General features: G+C 51.7%; 2 protein-coding genes across 2 annotated transcripts; one reads left to right on the forward strand and one right to left on the reverse strand.

Annotated features, from left to right (window-relative positions):
• Positions 1-1,371: 1,371 nt before the first annotated feature.
• On the forward strand, positions 1,372-3,011 carry J4E90_005117 (uncharacterized protein; the record flags this gene model as incomplete). The annotated part of the gene is made up of 2 exons (XM_051434674.1): positions 1,372-1,380; positions 1,440-3,011. The coding sequence occupies 2 exons, from the start codon at positions 1,372-1,374 to the stop codon at positions 3,009-3,011; spliced, it is 1,581 nt and encodes a 526-aa protein (XP_051291930.1).
• An 8,162-nt stretch (positions 3,012-11,173) lies between these two features.
• On the reverse strand, positions 11,174-12,632 carry J4E90_005118 (uncharacterized protein; the record flags this gene model as incomplete). Its single annotated transcript, XM_051434675.1, has 3 exons — positions 11,174-11,496; positions 11,546-12,141; positions 12,196-12,632. The coding sequence occupies 3 exons, from the start codon at positions 12,630-12,632 to the stop codon at positions 11,174-11,176; spliced, it is 1,356 nt and encodes a 451-aa protein (XP_051291931.1).
• Positions 12,633-12,682: the final 50 nt, after the last annotated feature.

Consider the following 12,682-nt stretch of genomic DNA (forward strand, 5'->3'; position numbering starts at 1 on the left):
CTGTGACATGACCTCGGGACGCTTTGCTGCTCGCTTATCCTAGCTGCGAACCACCAACAGCGGTAGATTGGCTGTGGTGTATGGCTTGGATGGCTGGAGGACCTCCAGCCTAGACCCCACAATTGCCGCACGGGACGCACTTCGTGCCGCTTACCAGCCGCCCTCCCATTCTGCCTTCCCGCTGCCTCTTTTTAAATCCCATAACACCCACTTAAACGTTGCCGCCGCACACCCAGTCCAGCCACAATATTGCGCATGCGCGCCCGATCACCAACGCGCGCATATAGTAATCTATGTCCGTCTGGAGATCTTATCTATGACCTCCAATTTGCTGAACAGAGCCTCATTGCTTACAGCACCGGTGAGAGAATACCTAGGTAGCTGTCATCATGCCAGGATCCCTGCAGCCCCCGACTGGGGTCGTTGTCCCTCTGCAAATTCGTAGAAGCGGGTTCAGTTGCCAGCAGATCGATACCAAGGAGGGGATGAGCCGCAAAAGCTGATTCGAAGTTCTTTCGCTGCTTAAATGGTTGCGTTGGGGCCTGAGATTTCGTGTCTCCACAATCCCGATACTACCTAGATGGTTACGCCTGACTTCACATCAGCCTATGAACTAGCAGCACATCAAATCAAAAACGGTCTGAACGGAAAATATGTCTGCAGACGGCAAAGAGGAGACTGAAAGCGAGCCCAAAGATGCACAAGAAGCGGCGATGACAGACTTCGAACAAGGACTCTCTTCAGACACGTGCAACTGTGCGACACAATTGTACGAAGCAATGAATGTGTCCTTGAGAGTCAGCAAGTTTGACAAAACAGACGGCGAACAATTCCTCCCCCAAGACGCCTTCGAACGCATTTGGTCGGCAATCGAAGCAGATGAGGACAGCGGAACCCAACACATGCTCAAGCTCATGGATATCCAACCGTATGAGTCTAGCGAAGACGACAGAAGACTCGCGAAGTACATTCTGAAGGATGCGAAGAAGATATTCCTTATCGCAATCTGGATGAACCTTAGGCAACTCCAAGCCGCAATGGAACTCTTCCGAGTTGCACAATTCTGTGATGAGGACCTGCCAATTGAAGAGTGGTCAGGGCAAAGATTCAAGTCAACATCGGAGACTCACAAATTCGTGCAAATGGAGGAATCTCAAAGCGCTAGCTCGAGGCGCATATGGGATATGCGTTCCATCACTGATTTCCAAAGCGACCAATGGCCTTTTTTGGCTCCGAAAATCTCGACAAAAATCCAAACTTGCAATTTTGACAATAAATGCCCGATCCCCTTTGTCGCCAAGAGCACGAAACAATGCAGCGGCGCACATGGCATCGTGAACAGGTACACCATTCATCATGCGCACTTCGAGAATGTACTCCGTCCGGTAAACTCACCTCTTTGTCATCTCAATGCGGTTCAAGCTAACTGACTATCCTAGAACGAGAGTGCGCCTTACGCGGTCGCCGTGAAGACTTTCAGGAAAGGCACCAACGTTGCCGCTGATGTGAGGCGAGAAGTGGACGCTTTAGCAAGGATGAACCAGCTCGAAGAGGACCATATCGTTCTTTTCATGACGTCATTCCAACGTGGTACGCAAGAGAGCCCAGAATACTACGTCTTGTTCGAATGGGCAGATGGTGGAAACCTCAGCGACTTTTGGAAACATTACGACCCGGACCGAACGGCCTCACTCTTGAAGTGGGTAATAGAGCAGTTGTGTGGACTTGCAAAAGCCCTGTCAAGAGCGCACAATCTTGAGAACGGCGCTTCCTACCGTCACGGCGACATAAAACCAGGCAATATTCTCTGGTTCCGGGGGAGTGCTGAGAGTGGCGAATACGGTATTCTCAAGATAGGCGATTGGGGCGAGGCAAAGATTCACGAGGACATTACTGCTTTGCGCCACGGGGATACAACTGCCAAGTACGGTTCGCGAAGATATGAACCTCCAGAGACCGGCCTGCAGTCGCTGCTACCGGAAGGCTCTCGGCACGTACGTTCTCGGCTATATGACGTATGGGGCATGGGCTGCATCATGCTCGAATTCACCATTTGGCTTCTATACGGCCTTGAAGAGCTTAGCGCGTTCAACAAGAGTAATTTAGGACACTTCGGTATTTCATATATGTTTTACGAGATCAGTGGCGAAAGGGCCGTGAAGATACATCGGGCTGTCGAACGCTGGATGAAGCACATGGCAAACGACCCCTCATGTAGCCCAGGTGTAACGGCCCTCGGAGATCTTCTACAAATTGTTCGCACAGGTCTTTTGGTCGTCAAGCTTCCCGAAGCCATCGATCCAAAACCGCAAGCTGACGTCGAGTTGCCTCCGAACAAGGACAATGATAGTCCATTCATCAGCGTCACCGAGCCAAACTCCTCGGATTCGGTCGCGGATCATGCACCGACAGAACTGGGGACTAGGTTCCGTGCCACTGACCTTGAGAGGAGTCTGCGTCGAATGACTAAGAATGGAGTAGTTGAACGCTACTGGCGCCGAGACCAAAACCCAAGGCCGCCACCAGTAGAAACTGCCGGTTCAGCTGATCTACTGGCGCCTCCCACTAGGCGAAAGTCCCACGCGACTGGTGCTCGTGTCTCCCCATACGATATGACCGACTATGCGCACCCATCTTTGGATCCAGAGGAGTGGGAGTTTGTACTCGATAACCAATTTGTTACGAGGCTAAGTTCCCCGCTGCGGAATGCCACAACTGTGCTTTCGCATGAAGCTCCTCTGTCGGCGCAATCGTGTGGCGTTTGCAAAGATTTCGAGGCGCGACTGCCAGATGCAAATTTTGCAATTACTTATGAGACTCAAACACTCCGACAGAACGCACAAGATGAGCGCTGCAATCTGTGCCGCCTGATATGGCAGACCTGCGGGGACAAGATACGCGGACAAAGTGAGAGGGTACAGTTCCAAAGGGTGGGTTCTACTCTGCGTATGACAGGCACGAAGCAGCCGGTACTTACCGTACTACGGAGCGACGGTAAGCCACCGCTCTGACGTTCGGATGACCATCCTGTGCTCACTGTTATCACCGGAATAGATACTAGGACCCGTGCGCTTGATGTTCAGATCGGTCTCCCTGAGCTTTCAGAGGCAGGTACGGATCTGCATTTTGGTTTAATACGAGGTTGGCTTCATGACTGTGATACCACACACTTCGAGCCTATGTGTACATCTTCCACGGACACAAGGCTGACCCTAAATGCAAGTCCCAGGTTACCGACCCGTCTAATCCACGTCGGAAGAAATGGTGAAGATGTTGTCAAGCTCCGGAAGACACGATCTGAGACCAAAGGTGATTGGATAGCACTTTCTTATCGTTGGGGCGACTCTCCTCCGTTCTCCACCACTCGACGAAACCTTGATAAGCATACTGCAGGAATGACTTTGGCAACGTTGCCCCGTACGTTCCAAGATGCTATCAAGGTGACTCGCGCTCTTGGAAAAGACTATCTCTGGATAGACTCGATTTGCATCATACAAGGCGAGGACAGTGATTTCAGTGTCGAGTCAAAAAGAATGGAAGATGTATACAGCGGTGCATACTGCGTGTTAGCCGCCAGCTGCGCTACTGATCAGAGATCTGGGTTCTTACTACCTCGGGTGGGAAGGAAATATGTTGCTCTAAACTCTACTGCAGACGGCAAAGGAGGTGCAATTTATGTTTGCAGTATGATTGAGGATTTCAGAGGTCATGTATTACAAGGTGCCCTACACAAGCGCGGATGGGTGTTACAGGAGCATGCCTTAGCCCGACGCACGGTATTCTTCACTGAGCATCAAACGTATTGGGAATGCGGTCACGGCGTCCGATGCGAGACTATGGTGAAGATGAGAAAGTGAGTGCTGTATATTGGCTTTGCTTAGTGCAAGCCGTTGGCTGGAGCAAGGCTGACAATGTGAACAGCGAGTCTGCTGCTTTGCTTGGGGATCCGGACTTCCCCAAGATTCTCGACCCAGCAACCTACGGTGAACGCATTATGAGATTTCAGAAACTGTATAAACAGTATTCTCGACTGGATCTTTCATCAAATTACGACAGGCCTACCGCTATAGACGGCTTACAGCAGCGTCTCATCAGGACGATGGGCGTACATGGGGGATTCGGCGTGTTTCATGATCCCAATAAGAGTAGCCTCCTTCACCGTAGCCTCTTATGGCATCGTGGAGCGGACATAGAACGACTGAAACCGATCGCTTTCCCAAGCGATGAAGAACGCGTCCCATCTTGGTCATGGATGTCAGTCTCTGGTGGAATCGACTACCTCACTTTGGAATGGCGTCAGTATGATTGGCAAAAGATACAAGCCCCATGGCCCCATTCGTCAGGCAAGACTCCTCACGAGTTCGGTGGCCTGTCGCGAGCTTTCGATCTCTCGAACGCCATACCGAATGAGTATGACCTTGTATGCGACGACCCCAGAAATTACGATGCTTCGGAGCCGATGGCCATTGTTTTGGGCATCGAAAGGGGACCAAAAGCAGATCAAGTCAAGAAGCATTATGTGCTCGTGGTCAAATCTATCACGACTTCCAGTGCGAATGAACCAACATCGTATAAAAGAATCGGAGCAGGTTATGTACTGGGCAAATATTTGAGAGGAGACCCAGAGCCGTGTTGGCTGATATGATTGGTAGTCGCGGCAGTCGCGGCTTTTGGTCCGCCAACGCAGAGTATCTAGTGCGAAGAGGGATAGATGAGAGCAGTTTGCACGTATGACTTACTGGCTCTATACACTGAAAGGGCCATTATCTAAGCTATAGCTGGTGCTAGTGGTGTTCTGATATACAGAAGTCTTCAACGCTGAGACCAAACAGTACTGCAATGCACACTGTTGTACAACGTGTGATGGCCTTGCACCGCAGAGAGCTTTCCCCGTTTATCTGGCCGACAGGTACGTCGTGAAATGGAGGCTCTCGAATCGCTATGCCGGCTCATTAGCGAGTATGCACCACCAATCTCGCTGCGTATCAGGCGACGCTGATGCGGGGTCGATTGGGCTGTGTAAAAGGCTGACACAGGCTACCCCTCCACCTTTCTTACAGCATCATCTGCCCTGCCCGCTTGTCGCAGACTTGACCCCCGACATTTTATCTTCCTACTTCGACTTGTTGGAAGTAACACGTTACAAACCCCTAACCACATCGTTCGACACAGAGCAGTCTGTGCACATGGCTTCTGCAAGGTGCATGACCACTAATTGCCCAAACTGGGCCGCAACGGGAGAGAGCTTGTGTCACGAGTGCATGGACAACCAAAATGGTCACCAGTGAGTTTTCTTTCACATGTCGAGTGTTCAGGATATGATGTACGCGTGTTGTTGAGCGTGGGTGTCTCGTTTAGCCTGCTGACTCGAATGTAGTGTATCGCATAACTATTGGATGCACACCTCTTGTTCCACGATATCTCCGAACTCTCGACCTCTGTTCTTGCTATCAATGGACAGCCACTCGAACGATCTGACATGTCGCTCCTCGCTTGGGAAATCAAACTCGCAGCCGCTTCCACGATAAACTTTACCTGATCCTACACCGATACGTCGATAGTTGTTGGAACCATCTTGCAATCTTGCGAGGATCAAGAAGTTATGATAGAGGTATCTGTGGTGATGGATGGAGTAAAGACTCAGAAGTATGACCGACTCCTCTCGTTCTTGATCGAGAGCGTCGTCATGCGTTCTACTTCGTAACTGATCTGAAGTGCCTGGAGTTTCGTTTGCATGGTAATCCGGTATAGACGCATCAATAGAGAATTCACATATGGCCCTCTTATCTTTGTTTTGCGAGTAGATCGCGCCGTCGATGCAGATTGTATAGACTTCGGAGTCCTGAGAAGATCGCCGCAAAAGAGCTGCTACAGTGTGGCCTCGTATAGTCAATGAGCGTTTCAAAGCTCTGCTGTATTGATTGCCGCCACCAGTATCGTAGTAAAGGTCGACCAGTGTTGCGTGCTCGATTCGTGAGCCGGGATATGAGTGGCGCGCAAACCGAAAGTTGACAGCACCAGACGACGTGGCCCACGACCAACTCGGGGCAAACCAGGTCGTGGATCTCAGAACTGGTTCCATATCGCGTTGCCAGACCAGATCATACAGTAAGGTTTCTTTCCATCCACCTGCAAGAAACGTATATCCTGTCGCCGCCCCAAATTTGTTCGCCAGACCACTCAGAGCTGGGAACCTGTCCTTCTGGAACTTCAGCTTGCGGGTCGAGTACTCTTCAACCGTTTGGCTCCAACTTTTAGAGAATCTTACGGTTTTGTTCGTGCTCGTTTTTCCAGCTGATATGGGGGACAGTGGGTGTACTGGGAGTGGATTACTGTGACACTCGCACGACTTTGATGCTCTACAGGTCCATTGTAGCTCTGCTCCAGTGAAGGCTATCAGCCTTCGTGAAAGTAACTTCTCTTGAAGACCCCACGCCCGTGTATCTAGTGGATCAATGTCTTTCGATCGTCCAGTCTTGGCATGTATCCCTCGAGTGATCTTGTTCCTTGCTTTGAATAGAACCTCCATAAGGCCTCCGTTGAGCTCACTAAAGAGTTCCAATCCTTCGTGTGTTATCTCCCGTTCCTGAAACAAAGAGGAGTGTGGGTCTGTCGACAAAGAGGCTGCTATGGTAATGGCAGCTCCTTCGTAAATCTGACCCATTTTTGCAGCTTGCTCTTCCCAGTCTGCGGGGCTGTCTTGAATTATGCATAGAGTATCGATCCAGAGATATGGAATATCAAGACTATGCGCTAGTGCTGCTGCATCCTGGAAAGCTATAGGAAGCTTGTCTCCGTCGAACCCGAGCTTCATCTCTTCATAGTTTCCGGTGTTAGTCATGGCAAATCCCCCAATACCCCAAGAGTACGACAATGTGGCATAACGGCCTTTTGTATCAGCTGCGGGCTCGACTATACAGTATCGAGGCTTAGATATATCGACAACCCGTTTTGGGAGGCAGCTTGCTACCTCACACTCTCCCTTATGCTCGGTGAGACAAGTGTAGAAATTCTCCCTCAGAAAGTTCACTGAAGCTAGGAGACTAGATTCTCTTGGAACGTCGTTGCCTACTATTGGATAAGTGTGCCCTGTGTTTGCTACGTGGTGGTAGTTTAGCAACGGTTATTCACAGAGGAACTCTTAGGCAAACTTACTTGGACATGGATAGATCTCTATGACCTGGTAAGAGTCTTTTCCATCTGACGCGTGCAGCTCCACTGGAGACTCAGGATAAAGCAGAAGTTTGACCGGCATTTCTGTAGTCACATAGTCCAACAGTTGAAAGCTCTGCCGAACAGCATCACAGAAAATACATCCCCGTTCAGCCGATTTGCTGAAGTCATCGTAAGAACGATCGGGTAGAACGGTAGGCCTTTGATGATGAAGGTTTCGGTGGCTGTCCTTGTCGAAGAACCCGAAACTCGTGCAAGTCGAACAACGCACGTCTGCGATTCTGTTGTCGAGCCCTGAATCCATATCGCGTAGTTAGGTACGGTTCTGTGTGAGATGATTTCGTTCGTGAGAAGCGCTTATGGAAAGTGAGGGGTGTAGATGGAGGACATACCACTACACAGCCTCCCTGCTATTTCCACACCGGAATGCGCGCTAATCCTGGCAAATGGTAGACACGCCACCAACCCCAGAAAAGGTCTAGGGTGCTCACACACAATACCTGTGTATAAATGACTCTGCGACCTCCCCAACGCCCTCCCACTCACGAGTTCCACGACGTAGGGCAATTTGAAGGCTGAGACTGCGCAAATCAGTCACCGGAAGTCGATAGCCCCATTTCTTCCAGGCGGCCACCGCACGGCAACCACGACAGCAGCGGTGCGTCCTTCCAGCCTAGTAATGAAGCCATCTTGCATGGCATCGTGCCTCAGAAAATTCGATGCCCCGCATCCAGGGTATCAGTCGGCCCTGCTACGCGACTGACGCTGTGCGGTGAGCAGGAAGGCGGCACCTGATCGGCTGGCGGCAGGTGCTGCGCTGGCGGGCAGCTACGAAGAGCAAAAGGAAAACATTCATGTTAACGGCGACTACAACCTCCAGCCAGAGGAGGCTGTTATCCAATGCGACCAGCGCGTTATTGAGGCAGGTTCTGCGCAGTGTAGCTCTAATTGATGAGCAGACGGATATATCTGTTACAGCTCTTCAGAGTGTACCCAATCCGGCAAAAAGAGAAGGATCGTCTTGCAGTGCTACGTTGCGCATTGTTCAGAATGCGCCCGGCTTCAGCTGCATGAGGCCAATCTGTGCGCAAATCGCACGTTCGTCTTTCGGTACATCCTCTCAAGATTGCCATCTATCCTCATTCCTATTGGTACGGATGCCTGCAAGCTTCAGCCATTCTACGGGAATGGTAAACTTCCCGTCTTGACTGGTGGGCAAGCGACAACTAGGTGATCACGACAGCCTAGCTGGCTGCTTGGTCATACTGTAGCCAATGCAGCAAGGCACGAAGACACAAACCACAAATTGGAATTCGCCACGCACCCAGATAAAGCCGTTGGGAGCCACAGGGGAGTCTATCGACATGTGCGAGGACACAAACCATCCACCGTGTCACGCTGAAAGACGGGCAATCCCTTCTTCAGCCTGACCGCTTCTTTCTTTGGATCCACGTTCTGCAACGCGAATGGCACAGATACCGTTCCAGCCACCGCTTCATAGCCACCACTCAGGTCATGCATAGACAGCTTTGGTTTACACACCTCGTAATCTCTAGATTAAAGTATCAGCAGGTCGCACGAAAGCCGAAGAGCGTCCAGCTGCCTGTGTTCTCGCAGGGAGATTTTAGAGAATTCTACAACCACTCAGTATGCCACGATCATTTGTATTCGCACAAATGTGCGATAGTCGCGGAACCATTCAGTTATTTTATGACTGCACGCCCGAAGCCTGCTCGCAATTTCAGCCCAGGATTGTGTACACCTTCGCCCAATCTTCCAGTACGCACACAAGTCAATGCTCTCACGAATGAAAGGAATCGCAAGTATAATATACCGCATACAAGTCACAGATGCCATCAACACCTCACCTGCCGTAAGATGATCCACGCCATCCAAGGAGAGGTATCCACACCTACCTGCAGAGAAGTATAATAGTAAACAACCTACGAGTCTACATTGTGCTAAGAGTTTCCAACTGTTGTGTTGGCACTGATGTAGACTACAGGGTGTTTAGTTTTCTCCTGGAATGGTGTAGCTCATTCATCCTATCGTCTAGCTTCCTTCCGCTATTCCACATCCTCCTCAGTGTTGTCCTCCAAGCCTCCTGTTTGCATAAGTTGCAAACTCTAGTTCAGTTTCCCTATTCCTATCGCATTGCGCGACAACCCATACGATGACCTCTAGTCGGCGAGCTATTTACAACAACCGCAATATCACAGACACGAACGATGCCTATCTCCTATCGAACAGTGGCAACGAATGTTATACCTCGAAGACTTCTACTACGCCTTACCTCACTATTACATAGCGCACATCGAACGATATAAGACCACCATATCAATCACCCAACTCATCATCAAACCCCGCAAACCGAAACGTCCTCCCAACCACCTCCTTCCCATCCACAACCAACCTCGCAGCAACAACTTCATACGCATCGCCCTCATAAACCCTCAGTGCCTCTTCCTGATCAACCGACCCGCAAGAGAACGCGAACCCAGCCACCACAGCGCCCGGCTCATCGACCAAGGCTTTATACCTCCCCGCCCAAATCCTAATACGTCCACCTAGCAAGATAGTAGGTTGCAAAGCCGGCAGCTCATCAGCAGGGATGCCAAATACTCGTTCGAGTCGCTCCGGATCCGCTAAAGTGCCGTAGAAGAAATAGTGGACAGGGAATTCTGGTAAACGTCGTTCGCTGGCCCTGGCTGCGAGAGTGGGTCGGTACTGAGGAAGTGTTGGATCGCGACCCAGCAATGGTAGTTCCCCAGAATCTTCTTTGTGCGCGAGACCAATGCGGAGTTTTGTAAACCTCTGGTTCGGACAGTGCTTCTCAACCCAAACATCAAGAGCAATCACTCCCGATTGGGACAGCCGACAGAAGCTCGCCTCGCCGTCTTCCCCAACGCCACTTTCAAGTTGTGGTACGCGAAGGAGATTGAGAGCGCTGGCTAACTCCCAGGGTGTGGAAAGAGGATGCTCAAGCCGGAAGAGATAAGATGCCTCAACCCGGCGACGCGGACGGTTCGGCGGTGAGGTGGTAAAAGTATTCGTAGATCCAAAAGGTTTCGATAGGATGTGTGGGAGGTCGAAGTCGCCGCCTAGCTCTTCGAAAGCCTGTGTAGCGGCGTCGTCTAGTTCGAGGTAGTCCATGGCTGATGGGGTGATGGTAGACCGGAGGTGGATCTTGAGGTCGAGCTGATGCTAGAAGATTCAGGGGGAAGTGGGATGCGACATCATGAAAGGAAGGATCGGACAGTCCTGATGGTATTTGCGAAAAGTCGAGTCATGGTTGACAGTTGGGTAGCGAAAGGATAGAACCTTGGTTCGACGAGTATGAGTTGACTGCAGGCACCATTCTTGTCAACATCCATGATTGATTGGTTCATTAACCGTTTCCATTCCATTAAGCATTACACTAGATAATAATAGTCCCTTTCTTTCCGCGGTGGTAGGCTCCGACCGAGCCCGTCATTACCACCTATTTCAAAATCAGCACAGACATGGCATCTGCCATGCCTTTGCCATTTCATACCACAACATCATCAAAACCCCCTATATGCAGACATCCAGCCGCTCAAAAAGTAGAATGCGGAAAGTGTGGCGGCCGGGCGCTGAAGCGAATGTATACAACAACAACACAGACACAACTGTGTCGTAAAAAGTCCAAAAGGTAAGCGACCGACTTGGGTATCAAAAAAGGGGTACAATAAACCGCGCGATTGTAGCGCTACAAGGGATGCCCACGAGAAGAATGGTTGTGGTTCCCCGATGCATGCAGGGCTGCAGCGTCTCTGCTGCTGCAGCCGACGCCAGTGATTCTATGCCGTCAAATCCATGGTGTAGATAATGGATCGCTGAAATGCTTCGCAAACAAGAAAAAACTCCGCTCCAATGCATAGGTCGTTAGAGGCCGTCACCCGGGGAGGTAAGGTGATAGTGCGAAACGTAGGGATGAGTATAAGTCTGTGGCGAGAGAGATGTAGATGGGTCGTAGGTCTTAGTCTTTGCGGAGGGTGGTGGGCTCCGTGTCGGATCCGATGGTCTCGCCTTCCCAGAGGCTTTGAGAGTCGTCGGTTGGTGATCGTGCGCCGATGGGACTCCTGCCACCGGTGGAGTAGGATGAAGAGGAGCCGCTAGCCCAGTCGTCCGAGTCGGAGTGGGCGTGGGATGGGAATTCCTCGTAGATGTCGAGTATGCTGTAGCCAGCACCGTCCATGGGGTCGCCAATCTCGACGTAGTCGTAGTCCCAGCGGAATTCCTTGTCGGATTGCGGGCGGGGGAGGAACTTGGCGCGGCCGAAGAAGTAGCAGACACCGGCAACTGAGGAAGTTAGCACTAAAAAGGGTTGAGGTTGGATGTCAAGACTTACGCAGACTGCCAGCTACCAGGTCAATGGCGTAGTGGTGGGAGAAGTACATGGTCGACCACCAAAGCCACATGGTGTAGAAAACGTACACGGGGAAGAGCTTGGGGAAGACGTGTCCCATAAACAGCGTCTCGAGAGTAGCCCATCCGGAGTGCAGCGAGGGGAACGCGCCAAAGACCAAGGGCGAAGCGTGGAAGCCCGAAGTGTAGAGATCAATGCCAGTAAGCTTGTCGATTGCCTTGAGTCCCGCGGCGTCACCAGGGATGCTGTAGTTGGCGGGGGCCAATCCGTATGTGTTCTCGTACCAGGGGGGCGAACAGGGGAAGACCATCTGGATCAGAACAGCTGTGATGTTCATGTAGCCAAAAGCGCGCGCCCAGATGGGGAGGGTGCCAGGAGGCGCCCAGATGAACATGCATGCGCTGACAATGACAGGCGATACATAGTGTACGACACCATAGGGCAACCAGGCGAGGATGTCCAGGACTGTGTGCTTGTGCGCGGAGAGGATGTTGCTGAGGTTGGCGCCGTAGAGGATGTTCTCGAGGGCGGGGAGGACGCGGACCCAGATGGCAGGGCGGTAGTCTGCGGAGATGTATCTGGGGCATGTTAGTATGGGTCTTGCCACAAGTTTGAGGAAGCGTATTACGTACTTGCAGCTAGAGAAGAGGAATAGCCATGTAAGAGTAGGGAGCAATGGGAGGAGGAACTGTCGTGTGATGGGCATACACAGGCCCGTCATGAGCAGCGTGGCTATGAATGTCTTGGCAAAGGGCCCCGGCGCCTCGCTCACGGAGAGGGAGAAGATGGCGAGGATGGCGAGGAAGAGATACTGGGCATCGTATATGCTCCAAGAATGGGTGCGCAGGGAGCGCAGGGTATCCGAGGGCGAGAAGGACGTCTCGAGGCCGGCGATGGATGACGTGGGCGCCTGGCGACTGCGTATGCGCGACTTGGTGGCCCTCCACTTCCTGCGCACGCGGTGGGGGATAAGACTGGGCAGGGCGGAGAGGCCCGGGACCTTTGTGCGCGACAGCATGTCGGCGGCGGTGCTGTTGTCGAGGAATGCGAGGTAGCTCTTGTTCGTCATGCTGAGGATGGCGCTGGAGGAATGGCGGTTCAGGGCTCGGTCGCTCGGGG

This window comes from Alternaria incomplexa (genome assembly GCF_024043165.1).
Source record: "Alternaria incomplexa strain BMP 0042 chromosome Unknown scaffold_6, whole genome shotgun sequence".
Lineage (NCBI taxonomy): Eukaryota > Fungi > Ascomycota > Dothideomycetes > Pleosporales > Pleosporaceae > Alternaria > Alternaria incomplexa.